At 53.0% G+C, this 27,783-nt stretch overlaps 1 protein-coding gene across 2 annotated transcripts in view; it reads left to right on the top strand.

The window, feature by feature from the left end:
- Window positions 1-27,783, top strand: part of SZT2 (SZT2 subunit of KICSTOR complex) — a 50,893-nt gene that overhangs the window by 12,226 nt on the left and 10,884 nt on the right. For both annotated transcript variants that reach the window (XM_045545647.1, XM_045545648.1), the window contains exons 5-55: window positions 1,966-2,097; window positions 2,836-2,983; window positions 3,392-3,498; window positions 6,578-6,788; window positions 7,018-7,188; window positions 7,599-7,833; window positions 8,024-8,153; window positions 8,927-9,069; window positions 9,325-9,477; window positions 9,596-9,710; window positions 9,924-10,141; window positions 10,240-10,455; window positions 10,777-10,855; window positions 11,104-11,198; window positions 11,485-11,653; window positions 11,844-11,958; window positions 12,074-12,187; window positions 12,410-12,580; window positions 12,753-12,847; window positions 13,088-13,211; window positions 13,316-13,480; window positions 13,565-13,769; window positions 14,051-14,166; window positions 14,289-14,535; window positions 15,443-15,584; window positions 15,743-15,835; window positions 15,995-16,073; window positions 16,177-16,470; window positions 16,636-16,777; window positions 16,953-17,060; window positions 17,147-17,210; window positions 17,442-17,627; window positions 17,989-18,156; window positions 18,232-18,310; window positions 18,445-18,516; window positions 18,701-18,902; window positions 20,059-20,158; window positions 20,927-21,056; window positions 23,111-23,263; window positions 23,357-23,459; window positions 23,548-23,653; window positions 23,743-23,854; window positions 24,559-24,677; window positions 24,789-24,953; window positions 25,227-25,311; window positions 25,474-25,638; window positions 25,752-25,919; window positions 26,297-26,430; window positions 27,019-27,185; window positions 27,314-27,411; window positions 27,496-27,628. In XM_045545647.1, coding sequence (XP_045401603.1) covers window positions 1,966-2,097; window positions 2,836-2,983; window positions 3,392-3,498; window positions 6,578-6,788; window positions 7,018-7,188; window positions 7,599-7,833; window positions 8,024-8,153; window positions 8,927-9,069; window positions 9,325-9,477; window positions 9,596-9,710; window positions 9,924-10,141; window positions 10,240-10,455; window positions 10,777-10,855; window positions 11,104-11,198; window positions 11,485-11,653; window positions 11,844-11,958; window positions 12,074-12,187; window positions 12,410-12,580; window positions 12,753-12,847; window positions 13,088-13,211; window positions 13,316-13,480; window positions 13,565-13,769; window positions 14,051-14,166; window positions 14,289-14,535; window positions 15,443-15,584; window positions 15,743-15,835; window positions 15,995-16,073; window positions 16,177-16,470; window positions 16,636-16,777; window positions 16,953-17,060; window positions 17,147-17,210; window positions 17,442-17,627; window positions 17,989-18,156; window positions 18,232-18,310; window positions 18,445-18,516; window positions 18,701-18,902; window positions 20,059-20,158; window positions 20,927-21,056; window positions 23,111-23,263; window positions 23,357-23,459; window positions 23,548-23,653; window positions 23,743-23,854; window positions 24,559-24,677; window positions 24,789-24,953; window positions 25,227-25,311; window positions 25,474-25,638; window positions 25,752-25,919; window positions 26,297-26,430; window positions 27,019-27,185; window positions 27,314-27,411; window positions 27,496-27,628 — 7,241 coding nt within the window. The remainder of the gene's footprint in view (window positions 1-1,965; window positions 2,098-2,835; window positions 2,984-3,391; window positions 3,499-6,577; window positions 6,789-7,017; window positions 7,189-7,598; window positions 7,834-8,023; window positions 8,154-8,926; window positions 9,070-9,324; window positions 9,478-9,595; window positions 9,711-9,923; window positions 10,142-10,239; window positions 10,456-10,776; window positions 10,856-11,103; window positions 11,199-11,484; window positions 11,654-11,843; window positions 11,959-12,073; window positions 12,188-12,409; window positions 12,581-12,752; window positions 12,848-13,087; window positions 13,212-13,315; window positions 13,481-13,564; window positions 13,770-14,050; window positions 14,167-14,288; window positions 14,536-15,442; window positions 15,585-15,742; window positions 15,836-15,994; window positions 16,074-16,176; window positions 16,471-16,635; window positions 16,778-16,952; window positions 17,061-17,146; window positions 17,211-17,441; window positions 17,628-17,988; window positions 18,157-18,231; window positions 18,311-18,444; window positions 18,517-18,700; window positions 18,903-20,058; window positions 20,159-20,926; window positions 21,057-23,110; window positions 23,264-23,356; window positions 23,460-23,547; window positions 23,654-23,742; window positions 23,855-24,558; window positions 24,678-24,788; window positions 24,954-25,226; window positions 25,312-25,473; window positions 25,639-25,751; window positions 25,920-26,296; window positions 26,431-27,018; window positions 27,186-27,313; window positions 27,412-27,495; window positions 27,629-27,783) is intronic.

Here is a 27,783-nt window from a genome sequence, read left to right as displayed (position 1 = left end):
GATCACTGTTTACTGGTTGTGTGTCCTTAAGCGAGTTACTTAACCTTTCTGTACATTTGTGTCTTTTCTCCAGAATGAGGATGTTAACAGTACCTGTATTATATGGTGATTGAATTAACACATGTCAAGCGCTTAGAACTCTGCCTGCCACGTAGAAGACATGCGAGTGTTCGCTATTACAACAATTAGCCAGGTGGTAGGGAACCGCTGAAAGTTTTAAATGGACAGTAATAGGATCAGATTTGTACGTTGTGATGATCACACTGGTTTGTGACCAATGTGGAGGATGGACTGGGGGACAAAGTCTGGATGTGGGGAGAACAGGTAGATTATTGCAGCATGGGAGAGAGGAGGAGACCAGAACAAGGATAGCAGCTGTAGGGAAGGAAAGGATTTAGTCAGTGAAGCCCCTAGCATCACTTACCAGTCCTGAGCCAGCCTCATGTTCTCTGTAGCTCCCTCAAGATGTATCCTGCTGCTCTTTAAAAAAATCACATTTATAATACATGTTCATTGAAGGAGATTTGAAAAATACATTAAATATAAAGAAAAACAAAACTGATGTATAATACAGTGCTCAGAAATAACTGTTAACATGGTATAGAATTCCTTGTAGTCTTTTGAGTGTGTGTTTATCCTCCTTCACCACCATCCCTTCCTCCAAAGAGAGGGAGACACATCAGGCTCATTCCAGACGTAGAATTTTATGTCCTGCTTTTTAAACATATAATATGGGCATGTTTCCATGTCACTAAATATTCTTTGAAAATCTGATTTTTAGTGGCTATTTAACTATTTTATTACACTATATTTAGCCAGCCCCTTGTTATTGGCCACTTGGGTTGTTCTGAGCAATACAGATACGAGCATCTTTCTCACCTTTTTATGCCTCCATTTCCTGCTACCTCGCTGATTCTGCTTTTCTCTTCAAAGGCCTGTAGAGTAGGATAGTGTCCCACTTTCCCTGTTTTGACTGTGCCCACCCTGTTGGGAATAGGGAGGAAAGAAGTAGTTGTTCCATGGGGGGAGAGGTGGGCAGGGGGCCAGGCTGTAGGAGTGCAGTGGGGCAAGGGGATGAGTTCCAGAGGGCCACCACAGCGCTGCCAGGCCTGCATGCAATTTTTAGGATGGGGGCACTTACTGATGTTTGAAGTAGAGGAAAGGAGCCCGGAGAAAGAATGAAGACATTAGAGAGAGAAAAGATCCAAGATTAGATGGACAGATTAGCTGTAAGAAAAAAGAGAAGGAAGAGGAATTTTAAGAATGAGAACACAGGTAGATGTAAATATTTAGCGAACCTTGAGGGTGGTTTTCAGAGTTGGAGAGTAGTACACCTGGGGGTACCCTGGGGTTAGGGTAAGTGGGGAGTTCCTATTGCCTGGCTTTGTCTCTGAAGAGGCCGATGTAGGGGGGAGGAGTTAATCTGCTCAGGGTAAAGGGAAGGAAGGAGTATTCGCGGAGGGAATAAGAAGAGAATTTTGAGTTTAAAAAAGAGAAAATGTCTAGAACAGCCTCTGTATGCAGTGTGTTTAGAAATTTAAAAAAAGAAAATTAAAAGGTGTGAGTCAGAATCGGCTTTGCCAGGCTGAGGTGGGGCAGTTTGTAGACAACATCCTGTAGTCCAAGATGGACGGAGCCGGCAGGTGTAACGGCGCCCCCGCGTGGGGGTTTGGGGAAGCCCAGTGAGGAGGATCATCGACAGAGGAAAAGTTGTAACCCTGGTGAAGGTGCCTGATGCCTGGAGGCCCTGAGCAGGGACGCAGTGGACCTGGGCTGGGGACTGATGGAGTAGATGACGTGATAAGGGGAACTGGCTGTGGAGCCATACCTTAGATCCTGGTTGGGTGGAAAGTCAGGATCACCTAGATGCAGCTATGGAGAATAAATAGAGCAGAAGTATACGGTCCTTTGCCCTCCTGACCATCCTATCTCAGTCCTTGTGCTTCTCACCCTTGTGCTTCTCAGGTGCTGGTACAGGGCTGCCTCTTGGACCCTTCCCAGCGGGAGGTGTTCCTACAGCAGGTGTATGAGCAGCTGTGCCTCTTTGAGGACAAGGTGGCTGCCACGCTGCAGCAGCAGTATGAGCCCCAGAGCCAGGTATGTGGGAGAGAAAGTGGCAGAGGCAACTTAGAGGAGCAGCTAAGGACACAGGGCAGAGAGGGGGAGTAAGCCGAATAGACAAGGGAAAGAGAGCAGAAAGGGGCTAAGAGCCAGGGGCAGAGTGAGCCAAGGTGCTAGTGAGTGTTCACAACAGGCTCCCTGTAGAGGAGTACTCAGATACACTCCCCAAAACACAGATTCTTGCTGAGAGAAAATGTGAAGGCATTTTTTTTCAGTCCTGGATCTTCTCCCTCAATGGATCTGAGAAGGTGATCGTGAGTGGCTTTGATCTCTAGTTAGCATTTTGTACAGTCAGGGATAAAGCTGCTTGGGCTCAGCTAGACTGCCCTGTCTTGTTACTTTGGGTACCCCAGAAGTAACCAGGCAAATGGCAGTTCTGTGTGCCTGATGACTAGTAATGTAATTTGATTGATGTATAAAATATTTAATAATGGTGATGGAAAAATATGGAATGGGGCCATTATTGGCAAAGGGTAGAGAAGCCTGGGTACAGTCTGGCACTTCACGTGGTGCTGAACTCTGAGAGTCAGCATCTGAGCACACCCTGGGGAGGGAGCACAGTTAGGACTCAGCTGCATAGTAGGGGGCTTGGAGTCCTCATAGGATTAGGCCTGTGGCAGTGCTGGGCTGTAAATTCTGAGGCTGTAAATTCTGACTTTTCTGTGGATGAGGCAGCAATGCTATCTGTCCCACTCTATGTTTTCTATAACTTAGGGCCAGGCAGAGGACCAGTCCCCAGACTCGGGGGAGCCACTGGGCCGGAAGGTGGGAGTCTCCATGGTGACAGCTGATCTTGGGCTGGTCAGTATGATTCGTCAGGGCATACTGGCACTACAGTTGCTACCTTCAAACTCTAGTGCAGGTCAGTAGAAGGAACATTGGCCGGATTGGGGAAAGGGATTTGGGAAGGGTGGGGGATCAGCAAAGATGGGGATTCCAAGGAATCGGTGGGCCCCAGGGAAGGGGATCTGTTTCCTTTTTTGCAAAATGTAAGTCTGTATTAGTGCATATTCCAGTACCCTCAGCTCTGACAACCACCCAGGACCCTAGTGGGAAGGAATAGAGCTTCAAGGGCATCACTCAGGGGAGATTGTGATCTAGCACTCAGGAGGAAGAAGTAGGAGGAGAGGGGAGAAGGAAAGGTGTTTCAAGTTTATAAAACACATTGGTGGGCAGACACTGAGCTCTTCCAGGCCCTGTCAGTTGGGTGCCTCCCTGTGACTTTGGTCTTGCCAGTGTCTCCAGGTCTGTCTGGTGTTCCCTGCTCCAGGTATCATCGTGATCACAGATGGGGTGACCAGCGTCCCTGATGTTGCTGTTTGTGAGACGCTGCTGAACCAGCTTCGTAGTGGCACCGTGGCTTGTTCCTTCGTGCAGGTGAGGACTTTTTAAGGAGGAGGAGAGGAAGTGGGATAGCTCACAAAATTGGGTATGGCCAGTTGCTTTTTTGCAGGTAGTGATTTCCCAGGTAAAGTTGCTGACATAGTTACACGGGGGGAAGGAGTCATGTCTAGAGCAAGGTAGGTGGCAGTGGTGGGAGAGGACTCTCATCTTTGTCTTCTTTTCTTAGGAATTGGGAGCCATGTTATAGTAAAAAGAATGCACAACTTGAAATCTGTCCCAGTCCAACTTCCCCCAGTAGATTAGTCATTATTGTTTTGGGTATAAGGGTCCAAAACCCCAGCTCAAACTAGCTTAAGCAAAGGTGGGGAAAGGTATATTCATGGAACTGTAGCTAGTTTGGGGTGATGGACTGTAGGGTGTGAGGCAAAGAGCTATGGGAAACAAGGCTGGAGGGGTAGGCACAGGCCAAAGTGTGAAAAGCTGGTTCTGCTGTATTAAGGAGTTTAAGCATAACTCTGTGGGTGATGCAGCTGTATAGAAGGAAAGTCACTAGTTGCGTTTATGTTCTCCTGAGGCCACCCTTGCTGCTGGGTGAAGGGCAGGAGTGGAGGAAGGGAGGCTGTTAATTGCAGTGGTCCAGGTGAGAGAGAGTCAGGGCTTAAATTAGGGGATTCAGGGGTAAGAGGATTGAGAAAATTAAGAGGTAGAGTCAACATGACTTTATGATTAGCAAGATGTGGGTAGGAGATGAGGGAGAAAGAGGGGTTAAAGATGTCTCCAGATTTCTGACTTCAGTGATGGTTGGGTGGCAGGCAGAGCAAACAGGAATACAAACAGCTGGGGTGGAGTGAGGACGAGATGATGAGTTCAGGTCTGTGCATGTTGTGTTTGAGGTGCCTGTGGTTCAACACAGTATAGCAGGTAAGGACATCACCTGTACAGTTAGGCATGCCTGGTCTGAATCCTGGCTCTGTTTCCTAGCTGTGTGACATCAGGCACATCACTTCTCCTCTTGGTCAGATTCATTTGTAAATGGAGTTGTAAAAGTACCTACCTCACTGGGTGAGATATGCATTTAAAGTAATTAGCATAGTGCATATTACTTAATACATTGCTGCTCTTCATAGCAGTGAGCAGTTGAATATGCAGATTCTAATGCGCAGGAGATAGCATTAGTTCATCTGAGAGAGATTTAGGATTTGTCAGGCTACAGAGAGTAATTGAGAAGAGAAGAGGGTTCCAGAAGAACTTTGGGGAACACTAATTTTTAAAAGTCTTTCATAGAAAGAGGGCCCAGCAAGAAATGAAGAGTCGGACAAGAACCAGGAGATTCTGGTATCAGAGAAGTTAGAGTTTTTGGAAGAAAGAAGTTGTTAACACTGTGAGAGGGAGCAAAAATAGGAAGTAAAAGGAGGAATGAAAAGTGCCCTTTAATGATTAGAAGGTCACAGGGATCTTTTTCAGAGTTTGATTTCAGTGAAGGGGTGGTAAGGGAAATGATTGCAATGGACTGAAGAGTGGAAGGAAGAGAGGAAGTAGGAACAAGTGCTGACACAAGAAATTTGGCTGTTCAGATCAAGAGGGGAGCGAGAGAGAATGGTAGCCAGAGGGAAGTACGGGGTGGCAGGAGGGGTGTTTCCTTCTGTTTTGTTCTCTAAGCCAGAGACTTAAGCGTATTTCTAAGGATCTGTGGCAAAGAAGAGTTTGAAAATAAGGGAAAGAAAAGGGAGCCTGATTGAGTAGAAACAGGTTGAGAGATTCTTTTGGAGCAGACACCATATCATTTCTTTCTGTGAGACTGGAAGGTAGAAGTGAGATGCAGATGAATTCTGCCAAGGGCCTCTGATTTCTGTCTGAAGTAAAAGGTGAATGCCATAAGGAAGGCAAGCCAGAGTTGGGAGGAAGGAACAATGCTGAGGACAGCCATGAAAGACTAGCTGAGTTGGAGGTTATATGTTCTTATGTGGTACCAGCCTACACAACTATATGGTTTTCTCCCTTTGGGCACCATTGGCCAAGTATAGAGGTTGTGACCCCAGTTGGGGTTTTGAGGTAGAAGCAGAAAAGAGTGAAGAGGGCCAGGAATTTGAGAGTGATGCTTATGAACTTGCTTGAACGTAGGGTCCAGACTGGATTGAGGAAGGAGGGTCTGGAAAGTGCAGATAGACGTGGAGAACACAGAGAGGTTCAAGGCCTGGTAGTCTTATTGAGGTCAAAGAGCAGCAAGAGGAGGAGAGTGGCAGGAAGCTAAAGGGATAGCGTGTTGCATAATCACTGGGATGTGGCAATTTGAAATTGCAAAGATGAATTTATTCCAAGGGCCAGTGTGTAGCCAGTGGACAGGTGCGTGGAGCAGGAAGAGTTACTGGAGATGAGAGGTGCGGAACTGAGAAGCCAGGGAATTGAGTCATCTAGAGCAGGTCTGGGAACAGTTTCTGCAAAGGCCAGCTAGTGAATAGTTAAGCCTTGTGGGCCATTTGGTTTGTCACAACTACTCAGCTCTGCTGTTGAAGCATGAAAGCAGCCATAGACAACACGAAACGAAGTCAGTGGGCTTGGCTGTGTTCCAATAAAAGTTTATTTGCAAAAATAGATGATGGGCTAGATTTGTTCCACAAGGCATATGTAGTTTGCCAATTTCTGATCTGCAGCCTTGGTACTCAAAATGCGGTCCACAGACCAACAGCATTGGCATCACCAGAAAGCTTGTTCGAAGTGCAGAATCTGAGGCCCCACTCTAGACCTACTGCATTTTAAAAAAATCCCTGGGGGTTTTGTATGCATCGTAAAGTTTGAAAGGCACTTTGTTAGAGACACACTAAAGTCTGTCAGGATGATGACAGGAAGCCAGTGAACCAATTGCCAAAATCTTTAGTGGAGGGGATGGGGGAATTTGATGTTGAGGAAGGGCAGAAGATGGTGTGGCCAGATGACACCGCTTCAGACAGAAGGGCTCAGGGAAGGAGAGGTGCAGAGCAGCCGTCTGTCCTAGAAGAACACTGGCCCACTTTCCACTCTGTGGTCCAGGGAATGGGAACAGCCACGCAGCCCTGTCTCTTCCTTCTCCTGTGCTTCTGTTGGAGCAAGGTCTCCAATCACTCACTTTCCCCAGGTGGGAGGAGTTTACTCTTACGACTGCAGTTTTGGCCACGTGCCCAATGTGGAATTGATGAAGTTCATCGCAATGGCAACGTTTGGCTCCTACCTGTCCACTTGTCCTGAGCCTGAGCCAGGCAACCTGGGTCTGACTGTCTACCACCGGGCATTTCTCCTCTACTCCTTCCTGCGCAGTGGGGAAGCGCTGAACCCTGAATATTACTGTGGTGAGAAGCAGCCTGGGGTGGGTGTGGGAAGCAAGGAATATAGAATGGGCCCAGAGATTATGCAGGAATTGGTCTGAGCAGAGTTTGGGTTCTTGGAGGCCTGAAAGTGTAGCTGGGGCTGGCTCCTCTGGCACTGTTCCCTCAGTGGTTTCAGTGTAGCCACTTTCCCCGTAGTTCCGTCAGCTGGCAGATAACCACTGTCCCCTCCCCATCCTCACTGGCCTTGTAGGCTCTCAGCACCGCCTATTTAACGAGCACCTGGTCTCTGCAAGCAGCAACCCTGCCTTGGCCTTGCGCAGGAAGAAGCACACTGAGAAGGAGGTGCCGGCTGACTTGGTCAGTACCGTGTCCGTACGGCTTCGAGAGGGCTATAGTGTCCGAGAGGTCACGCTGGCCAAAGGTGAGTGTCACTAGGTCCTGCTGTAATCCCACAGACCTCTAAGAATTTGTGTGTGGGAGGGCCTGCTGAACAAAGCAGAGGACCCACAGGTATCTTGTGGGAAAGAGAGTCGTAGTGAAGACTCCACTTGTCGTTTGAGACAAGTGCATTTTGAGTTGCCTTCAGGGCTTAGTTCTGTTAGAATGTAGCTCCCCGATTCCAACTCCTTTTGCCCATGGTCAAGCAGCTGAGGGTGGTGTGGTGTCCCGAACTTGGCTTGGCTTTCAGATTATTCCTGCAAGCTTCTGTTTGTGTCAGTGGGCAGGCTCTGGGCCTGGAACCTCTGGCCAGGCTGGAGTTCCATGAGGTTGGGGGAGCTGCAGAGAGGATGCAGTCCCAGGCCTGCAATCCTGTGCCTTCTTTCCCTTAAGGGGGGTCCCAGCTGGAGGTGAAACTGGTGCTGCTGTGGAAACACAACATGCGCATCGAGTATGTGGCTGTGGCCCCCTGGCCCCTGGAGCCTGAGGGCCCTCGAGGAACACGGGTGGAAGTGACAATGGAGGGTGGCTACGACATTTTGCATGATGTGTCCTGTGCACTAAGGCAGCCCATTCGCTCGCTGTATCGTACTCACGTTATCCGGCGTTTCTGGAACACACTACAGAGGTGAGTGAGGTCACCACTCAGTGAGCGCTGCCCCATCTATTGTGTAGAGGGACAGATTTGTGAAGCAGGCAACTGGGGAGAGTCACCCAGAGCACCAGGCTTGTGTCCAGGGTCCCGTGTCCCCCTGAGGTTCCCCTCATCTGCACTCAGCAGAGTCAGATGTGACTCAGACTTGCCCCTTGTTCTACAGCATCAACCAGACGGACCAGATGCTGGCCCACCTTCAGTCCTTTTCCTCAGTGCCCGAGCATTTCACGCTTCCTGACAGCACCAAGAGTGGGGTGCCGCTCTTCTACATCCCTCCTGGCTCCACCACCCCGGTGAGTGGCTGTGATGGGTAGTAGCCCCATTTCATGCCAACTTGGACTGGCATGGCATCTGGAGCCCAGAACCACCTTCTATCCCTTTTCTCTCAAGTCTGAGGCACCCAAGCCAGAAGCCTGTGCTTTAGCCTTGAGAGCATCTCTTCTCCCTCCTCCTGAGGCCCTGGGGTAGAGGAGCATCTATAAAGAGAGGTTGTCCTAAACAGACCACGGGTGGCAGAGGCAAACACTTGCAGAATGTCTAGGTGGTGGTATCCCAGCAGACGGCGCAGACTTCATCCCATCTCCACGTGGCAGACTCTGGCCTCCCCCCCCGCCACCCTCTCCGGTTCCAACCACCATGAACTGTGTACTTCCTGAAGACCACAGCTTCCTCGGTCCTGTGCTTTCTTCACTCAGTCTACCCTGTCAGCCTAGCACTGACGGGCAGGTGGCTTATGCTAGTGTGCAGTGGCCTCACCGTGAGGTCCTGCCACCACTTAGTGGCTTTCCTTTCCTCCCAAGTCAGTGATATAAGCTGGGCAGGTTCCATCCTTGTGGATTCAGCTTTAAAGTGCTACACAGTGTGTCCCTGCACTCATTCATCCTAATCTAGCCTTCATAGTGGAAGCAGTTTTTGCCTCTGTCCCAGGCTGGGTGGTAGCCTTTCACCTTAAACCACTGCTATCTCTGACCCCCTGCGCTGAGTCTTCCTATGGTTCTGTTTGCTTTTGGAGGTTGTACCTGGTTTTCCATGAATGCTCCTATAAGCCTGTCCTTGCTGTCCCCAGGTACTCTCCCTTCAGCACAGTGGTTCTGACTCATCCCATGCCCAGTTCGCTGCCTACTGGAAGCCGGTGCTGTCCATGGATGCTAATTCCTGGCAACGTTGGCTGCACATGCATCGCCTGGTGCTGATCCTGGAGCATGACACGTGGGTACCCTCAGGGCTAGGGCTCCAGCTGGGGTGGAGCAGCAGGGCTCAGGAAATAGGGAATGACAGGAAGGGGAACAGCCGCTGAGCCCTTACCAACTGAGGCCAAGGAGCAACTGTGGCCCTTTCCTCGTCTTCCTGCTCAGTAGCCCCCGTAACCTCAGGCAGGGCCTAGAAGAGAGAGGCAGCCATCTGTTCTTTCCCCCCAAGATTGGGGCTGGGAGGTCTGACCTCAGTCCGCACCCCTCTTCCTAGACCAATCCCCAAGCACTTGCACACCCCAGGCAGCAATGGACGCTACAGCACTATCCAGTGCAGGATCTCCCACTCCTCGCTGACCTCTCTGCTGCGGGACTGGAGCAGCTTTGTGCTAGTAGAGGGCTATTCTTACGTCAAGCTGCTCTCCAGGTGGGCAAAATTATGTCCCCTCACTGTTCCCCTACCACCCCATTCCATGTCTCCTGCTCTAACCCAGGACCTCACCCTCCCAACCTAGGGCTGCTCACTGACTCCCATCTCTCCCCAGTGCCCCAGACCAGCCCCCCTCCTCCTTCTACATGGTCCGCATCATTTCCAAGGCCCCGTGCATGGTTCTTCGCCTGGGTTTTCCTATTGGCACGCCAGCACAGGCCCGGCACAAGGTAAGCTGGGCCCTGACTGACTCCTAGACCAAGGAGCCCTGGGGTGTAGACTAGCTCCATTTCCCCAAACCCCACAGGGCCAGGGCTAGTAGAGAGAGGGGCCCCAGACCAAGTGAGGCTTGGAGTAGAAGGTTCCCTCACCTTGCCTGTAGGCCCCTTTTCCTACCCTGTAGGAGATGGAAGCAAGAGGATCTGACCACATTGTCCTTTCAGATTGTGTCAGGCTTGCGGGAAGAGATCCTGCGCCTGCGTTTCCCCCACCGGGTGCAAAGCAAGGAGCCAACGCCAAAGGTGAAACGAAAAGGGCTGGGGGGCCTTGGTGGGGGCAACTCGCCCTCCAAGTCGCCCCCCACTCTGGGGCCACAGCAGGCCCTGTCTGACCGTCCTTGCCTTGTGGTCTTGCATAAGCCGCTGGACAAACTGCTCATCAGGTTGGTACAGAGGGTGGGGAGGAGCCCGAGGCCGGGGGTGGGGTGCGGCTCAGCTGGGTGTGAGTAGAGGTAAACTGGGGAGTTGCCCCCTTTCCCAGGTATGAGAAGCTACCCCTGGACTACCGGGCACCCTTCTTGCTGACACTGGAGCCACCAGGGCCACTGCCCTTGGTGTCAGGCCGCTCAGCCTCCTCTAGCCTAGCGTCGCTGTCCCGCTACCTCTACCATCAGCGCTGGCTCTGGAGTGTCCCGTCAGGACTGGCCCCTGCACTGCCGCTCAGTGCCCTCGCCCAGCTCCTCTCCATCCTCACTGAGTATGTCACTCAAGCCTACCAGGCCACTTGGGGCAGGGAGAGTGTGCGTGTAGACTGGGTTTTGAGACTGACAAAAAGCCTAAACCACACACTTCCCCTCCGTAAGCATCAGTCTCGAGTGCAGAACAGCACATGCTACTGCCCTTCCCCCAACTGGATTTATTTTGGCCTCTGCTGGTAATTGGACCTGTCACACTTCAAGGGACTGGCAGGCTGCTGGGAGGTGTGTGCATAAGGGGAGGGGCCACGTAAGGGGAGGGGCCGCGCTCTGAGTGTCTCTTCCCTCATCCTGGCCCCGCCCCCACCGTTATGGGGCTTCAGAGTCCGACTTTCTGAAGGGTTCCACTTCGCCTGCAGCGGGGAAGGAATCATCAACATGGTCTTGGAGCTTCCAATTCAGGTATGCCCCATCCCTCATGACACTTCCCCGGCTAGGTCTGTCATCATCTCGGGGACACTTGCCTCTGAGCTGGGATGGGACTGCTGTAAACTCTGCCTCACAGGGGCCAAGTGGGTAGAGGACACAAGGCCTGGGGCACCTCGTAGGACAGTGTGGTGAGGAGACTAAAGTTCTGAGGGCCACAGCTAGGCCAGGCCAGATCTCTGCATTGGCTGGGGTTTGGCCAAGATCTCCCATTCTGCCCACAGAATGAGCCACCAGGGCAGGCTGCAGCTGAAGAGAAGCACACCTGCGTTGTCCAGTACATCCTCTTCCCCCCACACTCCACCTCCACCAAAGACAGGTGAGGCAGGCCTCTGCGGGATCCTCCTCTCTGCAGAATCCACCCTCTCCCCACTGCCCTCCAAACGTCAGGCTCCCATAGCCCGAGGTGATCTTGGTCCAGAATTGGGGCAGGGCTTGCTGTGTCTGGATGCTTCGTCAGGTGGATGACTGCCTGGAAAGGCCTTGTGCAACCTGTGGCTGTCCTCTGTGCCCACCTCCTTCCCATGCTCCGGGAGGCCTGCTCCCTGCTGTGAGGCTGTGCACTGGACCCTCCTCTCCCCCAGGCTCAGACCCTCCTCCTTTAGCTTCTCAACAGATGATGACAACGATGTGGAGGTGGAGGCCCTGGAGGGAGACTCAGAGCTCAATCTGGTCACTGAGGTGTGGGTGGAGCCACAGTGTGGGCGAGTGGGACCTGGCCCTGGAAACTGGAAGCACCTCCAGGACCTGACATACTCTGAGATTCCTCAAGCTGTGAGTGACCTCGGAACAGTACCCCCACCTCTTACCGGGTTAGGGTATTGTCTCCTTTGGAATACTGCAGCCTGTGGGCTTCCTGGTCCCTCTAAATGTCTGGGACTGTCAGGGCTTCCTAGAGAGCTAGAGGCCGGGGTATTCTGGGCTAGGAGGGGTTGACTCTTGACCTCTGATAATCCTTCTCTAGCTCCATCCTCGAGATGCTGCCTGCATAGGCTCCATGCTGAGCTTTGAATACCTGATACAGCTGTGCCAGAGCAAGGAGTGGGGTCCTCTGCCCCCAGAGCCAAGGGTCTCTGACGGTCAGTGGGGGAGGTGGCGCAGTGGATGGAGCAGCGGAGTGGGTAGGGAGAAGGCAGCCACAGACAGTTAATCTGGGTCTTGCTATGTGTCCTGTCTTCCCTCCCTCCCTCCTAGGATTGGACCATGGAGGAGACTCCTGTGTCCGTGAGATCCCTTTCCATTTTGACCTAATGGGATTGCTACCACAGTGCCAGCAGCTCCAGATGTTCTTCCTTTTGCTGTCCAGAGGTGGGTGGAACTTTGTACACATTCACCCCACACCTAAAGGGCCAGCAAGCCTGGGATTATTAGATGATAGGGAGCAGATGAGTCAGCAGATGAGGGAGCAGAGCAGCAATGGGGGCAGGAGGAGGCTGTGAGGCTGTAGGAGAGGCCTTACTGGTCAGGGCTGAGCCAGGGGTACTGGGCAGCAGGAGGCTCTTGGTGCTAAGCAGAGTGTGTGTCGGGCAGAGCCAGAGGGTGTCCCTCTCGCCGAGGGGCCCTGTCCCGCCAACGACATGGTGCTGTGCCTGCTGCACAGCTGCCTGGGGCAGGAGCTGAGTGACCGGGAGATCCCGCTGACCCCCGCTGACCAGGCTGCCTTCTTGAGTGAGGTGCTGTGGCGGACCTCCCACGGTCCAGGTGAGCTCCCGCCTTCTTCGTAACGCCAGAGTCTAGCCCAGCCCTTTCCCCACCCCGCCCGTGGTTCCCGCCTTTGCGTTTTGGCCTTCCTCCTCCTCTCCATCTCTCAAACTCAAGCCCTGCCTCTCCGCTGGCTCTACCCCCCCTCTACACATCTCTACCTCCATCGTAGGTGCAGAGGAGTCACCAACCGGGGGCCATGGGCTCCTGAAGGACCAAGCAGTTGGCAGCGCCCAGGCCACTGGAGACTCAGCTTTTACCACCCTGGTCAGCACCGATTCTTCTCCCAGAGCCCTTTGCATACTGACCTCCTTCCATCACATCTTCATGCCCCAACTTCCTGTCACTCTGGGTACTGAATGCCTTCTGCCAGTGACAGGCTGTCATTTCCCTTTGTCCTGGATCTTTCAAGCTGTACCTAAGATGAGTCAGCTCTAGGGTGGAGGAAGGGAACGGGGGCTGCTTGTGCCCTTATAGATGCTCTAATTTTCTGTTTCTTTCTTACAGAGTGTAGGTCTCCCTGAAGCTCTCAAGCCTCTCATCTCTGCCCAGCCCCCTCAGTGGCGCTGCTATGCAAGGCTTGTGAGCCCCCAGCATGTGTTTCTTACTTTTCTCCCAGCTGCCTTCTCAGGTACCAACCGCTGACCTTCCTCACTAACCCGCTCGGACACAAACCCTGAACTCCCTCCCCAGCCCACCAGGCAGCTCTGATCTAGTCTCCCTTTTCCTCCTCAGATGTCCAGCGTCTGGCCGCCTGTGGCTTGGAGGGACCCTCTCAAGAGGAGACAAAGCCTAAGTTTGGGGATTGGAGCAAGGCGCCCAGCCTGAAAGATCTGGGAGGAACAGGAGTCAAGGCTGCAAAGTCCCAGGTCCCCATCCTCAGTGTCACCCTGGCCGACGGTGAGGCTGCTGACTTGCTCATGCAGGCACGGGAATGGGCAACAGTGGAGGGCGTGAAGTCCGTGTGGCACCTTTTCCCCACAGACAATGCCCAGAATCAAGGAGAGCTGAGCCCACCCTTCCATCAGGACTTGCAGGCTTATGCTGGGCGTCAGGCTTCCCAGACAGAGGGTGCAGATGGACCCCGGACCCGGTGTCCTGTCTATATCTATAGCTGTTCACTGGAAGCACTGAGGGAGCAAATGGTTGGCACACAGCCCCCTCAAGCACCCCGAGACCTCATCTTCCGGTGAGCACCCTCTGTGTTGACCTATGTCATCCCCCAACCGTGGTTCCAACCAAGGCTTAGATATGCACTAATGGGTATGGACAGACAGGCTGATGGTCAGTGGCAGGAACTCAGCCTCTTAGCTACGTCCTGCCGGCTCCTTGGTTGGTGTCCCTCAGCAAATCAGCTGAACTTGCTAGGCTATGAATATATTTGGTGATCCCTTGGAATGTGGGTGGCTGATGAGTGTCAGGTCTCATTTCAGGGAGTTGGTCGAGCTCTGTTTTCCCTCCCATTCCTAGGACTCAGTTCCTTGACCACCCTTCTCCATCCTCAGCCTGGCTGGAGCCCAGGTACAAGGAGGCAGCCAACCACTGTGCCTTGCTACAGGAGCACGCACAGCGATGCTATGTCCGTGGTGAGCAGGAGGGCCCTGTGAGGGAGGAGTGGGGCTCGGGGGTGAGAGCAGGGATCACAGGGGCAAGGAGTAGAGAGGCTGTTCTAGAGCCTGACCTGTGTGGCCCCTTCCACTTCCATCAGGGCTGTTTCGGAGCTTGCAGCAAGCACAGAGCGTGACCTCCCAGGATTTGCTGACAGCAGTAGATGCCTGTGAGGAGCTACTACAAGAAGTAGACATCACCCCTTTTCTGCTTGCACTGTGTGGCCACACTTGGGGTTTGCCTCATGCACCACCAAGCCCTGGTCCCCTTAGCCCTGGGCCCTTCAGCAGCAGCATCGAGGAGGGCCCTGAGCCTCGGGAACGAGCTGTCTTAGCTTCTGAATCCAGGTTAGGACTATACTTGAATGTTACTACAAGGGGGAACAAACCAAGTCCCTGTAAACTTGGGGCTTCCAGTCCAGGTAGGACCTAGGCACCAGTGAAGCAGGAGTGCTTTGTCGCTGGCTCCCTGTCCCCCGTGCCCCCAAGCAGCCTTCTTTCTCACATTTGGCACGGACAGCAGTCTCTTCCCAGGCTCCCCCTGTCTCTCCTGCTTCGGTGTGGAGGGATGACCTGGGGCAGGGATAGGGAGTTCCTGGTTACCGACAGTGACAGTAGAGATTTGTTCTGAGGACATTTACACAACAGTAAGACTGTCCCCAGCTGATCTGTGAGTTTCACAGAGGCCCAAACTGTATTCTGCTCATTGCTGGGTCCCCAGCTCACCTTAGGGGCTTCAAAAGGTCCCTGTTGAAGGAGAAGGAGAGGGAGAGAGGGAGCAGATAGCCGTGTGTCCGGGGTCTGCAGTGTGTTAGTACTGGGGAAACAGAAGAACCTAAAGGACAGGCATGCTGATGGCTCCTAGGTCAGCACTCCGGCCCCGTTCCCTCTCTGGAGCTCTAGATCTTCCACCTTTCATGCCCCCAAATGAATGCATTTTCTTCCCATCAAACCTTGCTTCTCCACCTATCTTCTCCATTCACAGTAAAAGATATTTACCCAGTGATCTAAGTCAGAAAACTGTGAGTCATCCTTACTCTATTCACAGAAACACCTAGCCATTAAGAAATGTGGAGGTTAGAGCCCAGATGGGTGGTTTGGTTCTTCCTGCCTCTTTCCCTATCCATGCTGTTGTGCTAAGCATCCTTCCTGTAGACACATAGACAGGAGTGTGCTGCTCCCCAGTTGGGAAGTGACTCCTCCAGGACTTGGTGATTCTTAACATTTCAACACCCCCCCAACCCTGACCACGCAGCATAGAGACTGAGGACCTAAGCGAGCCTGAGTTTCAGAGCACCCGTGTCCCTGGCAATCCAGACCCTGGCCTGGAAATCTCTCTAACAGACATCTGCCAGCTCAGAGGAGAGGCACATGATGCCCTTCAGAGCCTCATCCAGGTGGGAAGCTTGGGTGAGGGTAGAAGAGGTGTGAAGTCCTGCCTGTGCAGAGGGACAGTGTTCTCTCCTGGGTGGGGGTGTGCATGTGCCTTATTCTAGAGTAGGGGTTATGTCCTACTGAGGGGTGGCTGACATAGCCTCCTTCTAACCCACAACAGGAGAAGTTCCTGGAGATCAGCCGTCTGCACTTCTGCACAGTGCCCTCGAATCCCCACTACTTCTTCTACTGCCCTCCATCCAGCAGGCGAGAGGTGAGTGGCTTTTTTTTTTTTTTTTTTTGAGACAGAGTCTCGCTGAGTGGCTTTCTTTCTACCTCCCTCGTGCCCCCAATCCATGGCCCCAGAGGCCTGCCTGAGGCCTGAATGTGGCTTTTGTTCTGCCTTAGATCAAACTCTCTTTCTTCTGCCTAGGATGAGGGCCCCCGGGACACAGTAGACAGAAAAGTCAGTGACCTGGAGTTTTCAGAGGCTGAGCTCATGGGGGAAGAAGGTGTGTGGGCAAGCGGGTCAAGGTGGGGAAGGCTGCTTCAAGCCAGGATCCAGGGGTCTCCACTGCCAGCCTCTCCCGTTGACTACATGACATGCACCACTAGGAGACACATCTGCTGGCTGTGTGGTCACTGAGAGTGACCCAGAGCTGGAGGTGGAATACCGTGAGATCCGTGAACCAGACCTGGGGCCTGCTGGGTTAGACTCCGCGTCGCTGTCAGATGAAGACACTGTGAACCCAGATGAAGACTCCTTCAGTATCTTAGGGGGCGAGTCACCCACTGGGCCTGAGAGCCTCATGCATGACCTGCCACCACTCTTCCTGCACCTCACGTGCTCCGTGCGACTGCGTGGGCAGCACAGCTCAGTACCTGTGTGCAGCCTGCCCACTTGCCTGGGTGAGTTTAGGGGACCCCGAGGGAAGGGCAAAAGTCCTGGTACAGACTACCTACCTGTCTGCGGGTAGAGGAGAACCTAGGGGTATAACTCTTACAGCACTTAGAACTTGCAATCTGTGCTTGTCTTAAGCCCCACAGTAATACCTAACTTTCCCCCTCTCCCAGGTCAGGTGCTTTCCAGTCTGGAGGGTCCCCCCATTGGAGGCCGAGTTCCCCTGAGGGACCTCAGTGTCACTCTGGATGTCTTCGTGCTGACCTTGCCTCTGGAAGTGGAGCTCCCCGCAGCCTCAGACCCTCAGCACCACCGGTGTGGCAGCAAGTTTGGTCAGGGGACCTGGGGCCTTGTTCGTGGAGGGGGGACCATTAAAGGAATCTAGGGTCCCTGGGGACTAAGGAGACCTTGAGTCCAGGAAAAGAGTGATGAGGAGGCCCTGAAAGGATAGTAGCTCCTGACCTTTGACTTCTGCTCCCACCCTGTTCAGGTCAACATCTGAGAGCAGTGCTTCATTCCCACGATCCCCAGGGCAGCCATCATCTTTAAGGTCAGATGATGGCCTGGGACCCCCACTGCCACCCCCAGAAGAAGAGAGGTATTGCCTTATCCTCCTCTCAGAGTTCCTTGCTGCCCCTCAATTTCGTTTTCTGGAAACCATATCTAAACCTTTCTTCCATTTAGGCACCCAGGACTATCCAGTTTGGCCATGCCCCACAGACTGGCTATAGAGACCACCATGAGTGAGGTGAGGGCCTTCCCTCCGCCAACCTAAGTGACAGCCCTCCAACACTGTAACTGGTACCCTTTCCATTATATGCGTGAGATAAGGTGTCCCCTTTATTCTGGGATTGAAGTGTGGCCTCCCTCAGTCTATGAATAAAAGTATCTTCCAGTGTCTTCTAGTCTGGGAGTGAGGTGGTGCCCCAATAAGCAAGGAGGTGCCTTTGCCACTTCCTGGCTTGCTCTCTGGCCACAGATCCGCTGGCTGTTGGAAGATGAGATGGTGGGGGCACTCCGAAGAGGGGGCCTCCCCCAGAGCCCTGCCCTGCACCGTGCAGCTGCCCACATTCATAGCTCTCCTGGACGCTCCACCTGCCTTCGCCAAACTCTGCCGCTGAGTTTTGTGTTTGGGCCAGAGCGTTCCCTCACACAGTTCAAGGAGGTAAGCTGCCCTCAGAACACTCCACAGTCACCTTGAGGCCTGTCCTTCTCCAGACCCCAGGCACAGGCCTGGAAGGCCCTCTCTTAGGTTGAGTCCACAGAATTACCCCTCCTGTCACCCTCCTCACCATATTGTCTGCCCTTACCCCTGTGCCCGACGGCCCAACCCAGTGGAAATAAACCCAGCTCCCAACCTTGTCACTGGGTCTGTTAAAGTGACTGAACCTTTTCTTACCTCAGCAGTAGGGATGCCAGCGTCTGCCTCAGCAGGTAGTTCAGGGTGTCTAATGAGGACCTGTAGGCCGCCATGTACAGGGAGAGCTGCTCCTGCTTAAACTATGATCTTGGCTCCTGCTCCCTAGGAGTTCCGCCGGCTCCATCTCCCTGGCCATGTTCTTCTTGAGGATCCTGATAGTGGCTTCTTCTTTGTGGCAGTTGGCCAGCAGCCCAGTGGGGCCCATGGGGAACCCTCTTCAGCCACCTGGGCTTGGCACAGTCATGAGGACAGGGCTGAAGGCGTCGAAGGGGAGGTGAGTCTGACTTGGAAATGAGGGTGGGGTGGGTGTGTGGGGCCTCTACCTCAGTCCTGACTTCCTGCCCCTCAGGCCCTGACAGCCAGCCCCCAAGCCCCTGGGTCCCCAGAAGATTCTGAGGGTGCCCCCCTCATCAGCCTGCCACAGGGAGGTAAGAGAGGACTTGGGCAGCAAAGTCTGGGGCCAGGACCAGGGACTTTTAGATCCCCGGTCCTGTTTCTAGTTTTGGAGGGAGGCCCTAGACAGGACTGAGAAAGGCTCCAGGTATTTCCCTTCTCTATGCAGGGAGTCAGCCTGGGCCCAGCCGGGGACTAAGTCTCATGTCCAGTCAGGGCAGCGTGGACTCAGACCACCTAGGTAAGCTGGGGGCAGGGAGCAGAAGACGCTAAGCTGGCGGGAGGTGGGCTTAGGGCTGCATAGGGAAGGGTCTGGGCAGGGGGCATCAGCAAGGACTGATCTGAAGGGAGCATCAAGCCAATGTACTTGGAAGATCAGATGAGTCAGCTTAGGATGGGATTGAACTTCAGCACATCTGACACAGGTTATGACGGTGGCAGCAGTGGCTCAGACAGCGAGGGTCCCAATGAGACCCTCAGCGAGAAGGCCCCCTTCACATTACGGACTCCACCTGGGCCGGCACCTCCACAGCCTCCACTGTCAGGCCTCCCTGGGCCCTGCCTGCCTGACTTCTGGCTCATCGTCCGGGTACTGCAGGACCGTGTGGAAGTGTATGCACATGCACGGTAAGTAGAAGCCAGGGCTTGCACCCTGATGCCCATGTTAACCCCTTTTCCATGTTCCCACAATACCTCTTTTCAGTGTTAAGTGTTGGCTGGGCACAGTGGCTCAAGCCTGTAATCTCAGCATTTTGGGAGGCCGAGGCAGAAGGATTGCTTGAGGCCAGGAATTCAAGACCAGCCTGGGAAATGTAGTGAGACTCTGTCTCTACAGAGAAAAAAAAAATAGCCAGGTGTGGTGGCTCATACCTGTAGTCCCAGCTACTTGGGAGACTGAGGTGGGAGAATTATTCGAGCTCTGGAGTTCAAGGCTATAGTGAGCTATGATCACACCACTGCACTCCAGCATGGGTGACAAAATGAGACCCCATATCTCTTAAAAAAAAAAGTAATACTTGGGACCGAGAGCTTGGGTAGGGAGCTGACTTAAATTCCCAGCTTGGGTGCTCCAGATCACTTCCCATATCTTATGACAAAGCATGTCATTCTTGACTTTCTTAATGGAGTTGAAAAGCTGATGGGGATTTTGCCTTCTAGCTGAGCATTAAGAAAGAATATCTATAGTTCAGAGAAGCTTCAGAAGTTGACATATAAAAATAAGGCATAATAGCTAAAATTTAACAAGTCCTTACTGTATGGTAGGCACTGTTCTAGAATTTGACATGAATCAGCTCATTTAATCTATGCAACAACCTTATGAAGTATTATCATCTGTATCATATGGATGAGGAGATTCATGCACAGATAAGTTAAATACTGGTCCAAGATCATAGTAAGTGCCAGAGCCAGGATTCATGCTGAGGCATCTGGTTAAATCTCTAATCTCGGGGGTGGATAGGGTGAGGGGGGAAGGGTGGGGTTGAGAAGGGAAGACCACCATTCTGATAAAGAAGATTTGAAAATAAAGAAGAGGCGCACTGCACAGAAGCCTCCAGTGGTACCGGTGTGGGAGCTCCTGAGGCGAGCATGGAGCCTAGGCCTGCAGAACTGCTCTGGAGAATTCCACTTTTCCCAGTTCGCATCAGGTTTACTTCCCTTTGTCCAAGCCTACTTCGTTTTCATGGTTTCTCTGGGCCCCAGCACCATGACCCTCCCCTCCCCTTCATGATACACATAACCCTTCCCCACTGCAGTTCCGTGTCAAATCTACCTTTCCTTCTAGGAGCCTGATTCGGGAGGATGGGGGGCCAGGCACCGAGTGTCGCCACCTGCAGCAGCTCCTGGTGAGGCGAGTTGGGGAGATCTGCAGAGAGGTCAACCAGGTAAGTGGCAGGGCTCTCTAGGCCCTGAGATACCAGACCCGCTGTGGAAGGAGTTTCTAGGAACTTGACTTTCAGAGGCTATTGGTCCATCTCAGATTCAGCAATAACTATGGAAAGTTTTCTTTGACTGCCTGTGCCGCCCCCTGCACCCAGTTAGAGGGATGCTGTTATTCCCCCCACTCCCCACACACTAGGGAGCTCTCTACAACCAGTCCCCAGTAACAGCAGGTTACTCTGTCATACCCTCCCAGTAACTATGAGGTGTTCCCTGTCATTGCACCATGGTAGCATTAGCAATGTAATGGTGAACCCGACAGAGGGAAACTAACTCTGGAGCTTGTGTAGAATGGTGGAGGGGGGGATAGGCATCAAACAACTAAATTACACAAATTATTTCAATTACAATTATGAAGAATTGTACAAAGGAAAAATAAAGACTGCTATGAGAACATATTATAGGGATCTGACCATCTGAAGTATCAAGGGAAGCTTCTTGGAGGAAGTGATTTTTAATCTGAGACCTGAAGAATAGTGAACTGATTCTGGCAAAGAACAGGGACAAATGTTCCTAACTGGAGTTCACTCTCAGATCCCTCAGCTCTGTGACTGAGGGACACCATCTCTGACCTCCCAGTGAGACAGATGTTCTTTCTGACGTCAGACCCCCAGTGATTGTGGGCATTCTCTCTGGCCTCTGATCACCCCGACCACCACCACCCACTTAGGAGGAGATATTTCAGTTCCCTGACACCTTGCCCCTTCTCCCAGAGACTGCTTCTTCAGGACCTTCATGACAGTCATGTGTGTAACTCTCTTCTGGTGGCCGAGAGTGAAGAAGATCTGTGGCGCAGTGAGACCCCCTTCCACTCCCGCCAGCGGGCCCTGCTGCCCAGCGATGGTGAGGTCCCACCAGCAGCTTCCCTCACAGGGCGGTGCTGCTGCCCACTCTTCCCTGCAGTGCTTTGGTGAGAAGCTGAGGGCAGAGTCCTCATTACTGGGTCATTGGTGCCAAGTCATGGAGAGAGAGCAAGGAGGATAGGACAGAAAGGGATCAGTGGATTTGGCTGCATGTTCATCAGTGACTTTCATGAAAGTAGCTTCAGTGGACAGATGAGAAGAGAAACCAGATGAAATTGAACAGTCAAAGAAAGGACAGCTAGGTGGGAATGGAGAGTCACCACTCTTTCAAGTAGCTTGGCAGTGAAGGGAAAGAGAAAATAGATATTATAGTGACTAAAAAAGATGGGAACAGGGAAGGAACTTTTAAACCTCCACTTAAAATAAAGTAGAGACTTGAGCACATTTATGTTCCACAGGGAAAGAGCCAGTAGAGAGGGAGAGGTTGAAGAATACAGGGGAGAAGAAGGAATTGAAGGGGCACCAGGCCATGACCTCTCATCCTGAGGGCAGGCTTCTGCCTGGCTGTGTCCTGTGACCCAAAAAGATCATCTTTCCCTGGCAGGAAAATAGACAGGGATGAGGAGTCTGAGGGAGTGAGGACAAGTAGGGCCAGTTCCCAGGTAAGAAAAGACCAGAGGGGAGGAGCCGGGGAACTGGCCTTCTTGTCCTCACTCCCCCAGACTCCTTGTCCCTGTCTATTCCCCTGCAGGGAAAAGATGATCATGTTGGGTCACAGGACAGGGCCAGGTAGAGGTGTGCTCTCAGGAAGACAGATCATAGCACAAAGGATTCCAGAACTATCTCGAGGAGACTTACAGAAAGAGCCAGGGAGAGGTGTCAGGAAAGGCAAAGCATGAGGAAAATGGTAGAAGAACTGGCCTTCTGATTGGCTCTTCCTCCAGACAGGCAGGCACAGGACCCCTTGGGGATTTCTGGGCCTGGTAAGGAAACATGATAATCTACTCAAGATGATAATTGAAGTCTTGACACTTCTGCTCCCTTCTCCTACTCCTGATGACCTCCAACGCCAACTCATGGAGGAAAAGCAAAACCATGTCATCCTTTGCAGTTCTCCCTTCTGGTTGAAAAGCAAAATCAGACCACTTCTTATTTTTAACGTTCTCAGCAAGTCTGTGGCCAAACTTTTCTGACATCTCCAGGAGAGTACGTCTTTCTCAGCACATCCCAGGATGCATTCCACATCAAAGCAGAATCCCATAATTGGTGGACTCCCATGGTTTTGAAGGCATCTTCTGCCAATTGAGGATGAGCAAGGACAGCCAAGCACTTTCACTTCAAAATGACTTCCAGCAGCTGGAGCTGTAAGACCAGTCAGAATCCAGACACAGCCCTTGCTCATTTTAGTCTCTCCAGATTTTTTTCCCCTGAAATCCTTAGCAACCAGCATGCCGTTCCAGAGTTTCTACACGGAAACTCTGCAGCCTCCTGGGTAGACTGTATGCTGCTCACACCTGACAGCAGCTCCTCTGGGAAACCAGACTGCCACTTTGACTTACTGGAAGGTTCCTGGTCAACCTGGAAACCTGAAGAGGGTTGACCAAGGCATTGGACTGTGGTCCTGGGCCCTTGTGTACTGCCACACCAGCCTTTGGGTTCTTTGTGATATCTGTCCTCCAAAGCGCAACACATCATTTCCCCCTCCTGTGCAGCTGGTGTGCATAAGCAACCATACCCTTTTTGTTTTAATGACGTTACTGTTGCAACTCCATATGAAGACACAGGGTTACAAAGTGCCACTGTCATACCTTATGACAAGGTCAGAATTTCTTGGCATTATCTTGAGGATTTCCTCATGCTTTGCCTTTGTTGACACCTCTCCCTGGCTCCTTCTGTAAGTCTCCTTGAACCTTCGTACTATGACTTGTCTTCCTGAGGGCATGCCTCTGCCCGGCCCTGTCTTGTGACCCAACATGATCATCTTTTCCCTGCAGGGGAATAGACAGGGACAAGGAGTCCGCGAGAGTGAGGACAAGCAGGTCAGTTCAGAGTGCTGTGTGGCCTGTCCCTAATCTGTGCTGTCTCTTTCTCCAGATTATGCTGCGGATGAGAACTGTGCACCCCGAGGATACCTGGCAGCCACGATGCAGTTTGTCCCAGGCCATTTCTCCTGTGACGTGGTGTGGGGAACTGTGATTCGAGTCCATTCACGCCTCAAAATGGGGCCCAGCATGGGGGTCTCTCGAGGTATGTGGTTGGCACAAGGGGCAGGTAGTGGGTGGGAGGATCTGGGGAAGGGAGTTTCCTGAGCCTGTGATATCCCCCCGCTACCCCTTGCAGCCATCCAGGCCCTGCGCTCTGTGCTCAATGCCTTCTCCGTGGTGAACCGGAAGAATATGTTTGTTTATCAGGAGCGAGCAACGAAGGCTGTGTACTATCTTCGGTAGGGGGCCCTGGGAAGGTGGGGTAAAGCATGAGTCAGGGATGGTGCGGAAGGAGGCACATACAGAGACCTTGCCACTCTCTCACAGGCTCCTGGAGACATCCTGCAGTGACCAGCCGTGGGAAGGGGATGCCCTGCCCCCTTCCCTAGCCCTGTCCCGAAGCCAGGAGCCCATCTACTCTGAAGAAGCCTCGGCATGTATCTCTCCCACTCCCTGGTGCCCCCATGCGCCCCTTGTCCTGTGCTCCCTGGAGCTGGGCCCTGACCACAGTTGTCCCTGTAGGGTCCTCGTTCTCCCTTAGACATGGCTTCGAGCCGCAGTTCAGATGCTGCTCGTCCTGTGGGCCAAGTGGACAGACACATCCAGTTGCTGGTACATGGTGTGGGGCAGGCAGGTAAGGACTGTGAGGAGCGGGGAAAGGGAGGGACCAGATGAGATTCCAGAATCTTCTAGGACATCTCTTAGAGCCTTCTGCTACTCTGCCCTGGGTCCTCTCTAGTTTCTGCTGTGCTCTGGGCTTTCCTCAAGCAGGGCTGGATGGGCAAGGACAAACTCCTGTGATATTTAGTGCGTAGGACTTCTAGCTGATTGAGGTGCAGCTTGGGGAAGAGGAGCTGGGGGGACTGTGAGGAGAGCTGGCGGTGCCTCCATCCTGACAGCAGGGGCAGGTTTGGGGTGAAGAGGGTGGTTCAGTTTGGGCTACGTTGAGCCTGAGGTGTCCAGTAGGCAGCTGGATGTTCCAGCTCATACCTACAGCTCACCTAATGTGCACTGTGCACCTAATGTGCCTGAGTCTTAGGCTAAGGCCGCGTAACTTCTCTTGTAATCTTTCGAACAAACCTGTGAGGGTGATGCTATTTTAATTCCCATTTTATGGATGAGGACACTGAGGCTTTGAGAGGTAAAACTCACATGTCCACAGTCACATAGTGAGTAGCTTAGCAGAATGACAACCTACTGCTGGTCCCCTCCAGAGCCGGCGCTCCTAACAGTGCCTCCAGTATACAGGGGATTGTTTGAGTCTTGGGTATCAGGGCTGCTGTGGGGGGAGCTGGATCCTCTGCTGGTGTCCCCACTTCCCACCATGGCTACGTCAAGGTCCTGAGATCACGGATGAGCTAGTGCGGGTTCTGCGTCGGCGCCTAGATGAGGCCACGCTGGACGTCATCACGGTTATGCTTGTTCGGAACTGCAAGCTGACACCAGCTGATGTGGAGGTGAGCTCCCTCCCAGACTCCCGCATCCCTCCCAGGCTCAGCCGCAGATGCCGGGACAGTCTGGGCTGGAAACTCTGAGTTCAGCTCTGTCTTCCTCTTGCCACTCTGCAGTTCATCCAGCCCCCTGGAAGTCTCCCCTCCGAGGTGCTGCATCTGGCCCTACCCCGCTCCTGCAGGCCCTGGCTTCCTGCCCTGGCCTGGTACCTGCGGCAGAACCTGCTCATCTTCCTGCACTCGCCCAAGTACACAGACAGCAACAGCCGGAACCACTTCCAGGTGAGACTGCAGCCATCTCTTTCCACACTCATGTGCACCTGTGCCCCTGCCCATGCACACACCCTATTGTGGGACTGTTTTCTACAGATACCCCCATGCAGGCCTTTGCCCATGGACCCATATACACCCATGCTCCCCAGGCACCTCTGTCATCTTCCGGTGTCTCCTTGTGCTCCCATGTGTACCTGCACCCCATTCCCCACTGCGGATGCCGTCCCTGAGGGTTTGGTCCATTGACTTGCTCTTAGTGCTCTGTGGCTGTTCTCTCCCCAGCATCCACTCCCACCACAGGGTGGCCTCCCTGACTTGGACATCTACTTGTATAACAAGCCTGGTGGACAGGGCACTGGGGGCAAAGGTACAGTGCAGGGCACGGGCCTGTGGCACTGCCAGGTGTGGGAAAGCCTCTCCTCATTCTCGTCGCTGAGAGGGCCTTTCCCCGCCTTGCAGCTGAGGGGCACTTTAGGGAGGGGAGGTCTGCCAGTCTCAGATCTGAGCCCTCCTGTTGATGTCTACCCAGGGGTCGCCTGCATCACTCTAGCCTTTGTGGATGAAGGAGGGGCCCCCCTGTCACTGGCATCATGGCCCCCTTCTTCTCCGGAGCCCCCAGACCCACTGCAAGAGGAGGAATTTGAGCAACTGACTCAGGTCATTCGCTGCCCGGTCATGCCGGACAGTTCTTCAGGTGGGGCAGCTTGGTCAGAGGATGGGGGTTTCAGTTAATGCTGTGGGAGGCAAGGGTAGCGAGTAGGGTGGGATCTAGGGGCACCCTTAAGTGTCCTCCATTCTTTCTTCCAGTTCAGAATGGGGCCCCATGGCTTCGACTGGACGTGTGGGAAAAGGGGAACATTAGTATTGTGCAGCTGGAGGAGAAGCTCCGGGGAGCAGCTCGCCAGGCCCTGGCAGATGCCATCATGGAGCTTCAGCTGTTGCCAGCTTCACTATGTACAGAGGACATTCCCCAAGGTATGCAGGTCAAGAGGCCCCCGGGGGTCCAGAAAACATCACAAATCTAGGCAGGACAGTGTGGCAGGGTGAGAGTAGAAATGTGGGGTTCAGGGAAAGCATGACAGAAGCCCCTTGAGAAACACATATTCATAGTTGTCTATGACCTTGTCTGAGCATCAAGGTGATACACTGGCAGAACAAGTGTAGTTTGTCACCCACTTAGAACTATATCATCAGGAGCTCACAAACACATGCACACTATCAATTCCATATACTGTCATTCACCAACAGGTAGAGTAGGTGGCAAGTCACTCTCACACCAGTCTCGAGGCTAGGTTGTCTGAAATAGGGATGGATGATCAGTGATGGGAGTCTTTAATGTCTGGTGTCCACAGGAAGTCTCAGGAGCGGGTCATTGGAAACCAAGAACTCTGCAGGCCGAGCTAGCACTTTTCCCCCTGCCCCTATCCCTGGCGAGCCTGTGACTCCACCCAGCAAGGCTGGCCGGCGTAGCTTCTGGGATATGCTGGTAATGGGAGGAAGTGGTGGGGTTGGCATCCACCTTCCTGCCTGCCTCCTAGCTCTTCCTACACTCCCCCATGCCCCCAACTCCCCTATAGGCCTTGCCATAAATCTTTTATGTCAAACTGTTCTGTCCTGCCAAGCATGGTGGCACATGCCTATAGTCCCAGCTACATGAGAGGCTGAGGCAGGAGGATCCCTTGAGCCCAGGAGTTCAAGTCTGCAGTGGGCTATGATCGTGTTTGTGAATAGCTACTGCACTCCAGCCTGGGCAACACAGCGAGACCCCATCTCTTCAAAAATGAAAACAAAAAAACTTCTCTGTCCTCTGGACAGGAGTTTGCAGAACATGGCAAGTTTTTGCTGATGGAGAGAGAGCCTCAACTTAGTAAGTGCCTTCACTTCAATTTTTCTTGTCAGCTCCTCATGACAGCTTGCAAGATAAACAGAGGTTTTACCAATGAGGAAGATGAGGCTCAGGAAAGTCAAGTAACCTCCTCCAAGTCCTCCAAACTTGTCCCTGTTCCACAGTGCCTCCTCCTTCCGTACCTTTCCTCTTCCAGTAGCTCTTCCTCATTCATTGCATTGCCCCCAGAGTAAAACAGAATGTGGAGATTTGGGTTCCCCCAAAACAACGGATGACATTGTCCTGGATCGGCCAGAAGACACTCGGGGTCGGAGGCGTCACAAAACTGAGAGTGTTCGGACTCCCGGTGGAACTGAGCGGGCGCCAGGCCCAGATTCTGGAACACAAAGACAAAGGTGTGTGTGTGTATTGTGTGTTATGTCCTGGGAGGGCATGGGTGAGAAGTCACAGGCGGGTGTTGGTTTGTACAAACATGCCTGTGTCGTGTGTGGATGTGAGGCTCTTACTCCTGCTGTGTCTTTAGACGCCGGACAGCACAGCTAGAAGAGGGTGAGGTGGGGACCCTGCATCCTGTCTTTGCTCGCGTCACTCGGCGCTGGATGGAGTTTATGGTTCAGACTGGTGAGACCACAGCCCCTGCCCCCATCCCTCCATTCCGGCCTGATCTCCATCCCACAGCCCCACAGTGACTTCTCTGCCTTCCAGGGTGCGCCTCAGTGTCCAGAAGCTCCACCCACATGGTGTCCCGCTTCCTCCTTCCATCCGTCCTGTCTGAGTTCACCACTCTGGTCACCTCAATGGCTGGAGACACCAGTGTCCGTATCTTTGAGCAGCATTTGTGAGTTTGGGATCTCATGGAGTTGAAGAGAACTTCTCTAGACTTCCTAAAAGCTGGGCCTATAAGAAGCCAAACCCATGGAGGCTGGGCTAGGAGAGGTGGAAGCCCCAGAGAGGTAAAGGCTGGAAGAGGGAATGGTGCCATGGACATCTCCT

This window comes from Lemur catta, chromosome 3 (genome assembly GCF_020740605.2).
Source record: "Lemur catta isolate mLemCat1 chromosome 3, mLemCat1.pri, whole genome shotgun sequence".
Lineage (NCBI taxonomy): Eukaryota > Metazoa > Chordata > Mammalia > Primates > Lemuridae > Lemur > Lemur catta.
Note: the sequence above shows the minus strand (reverse complement) of the source record. Positions and strands in the feature narration are given on the sequence as shown.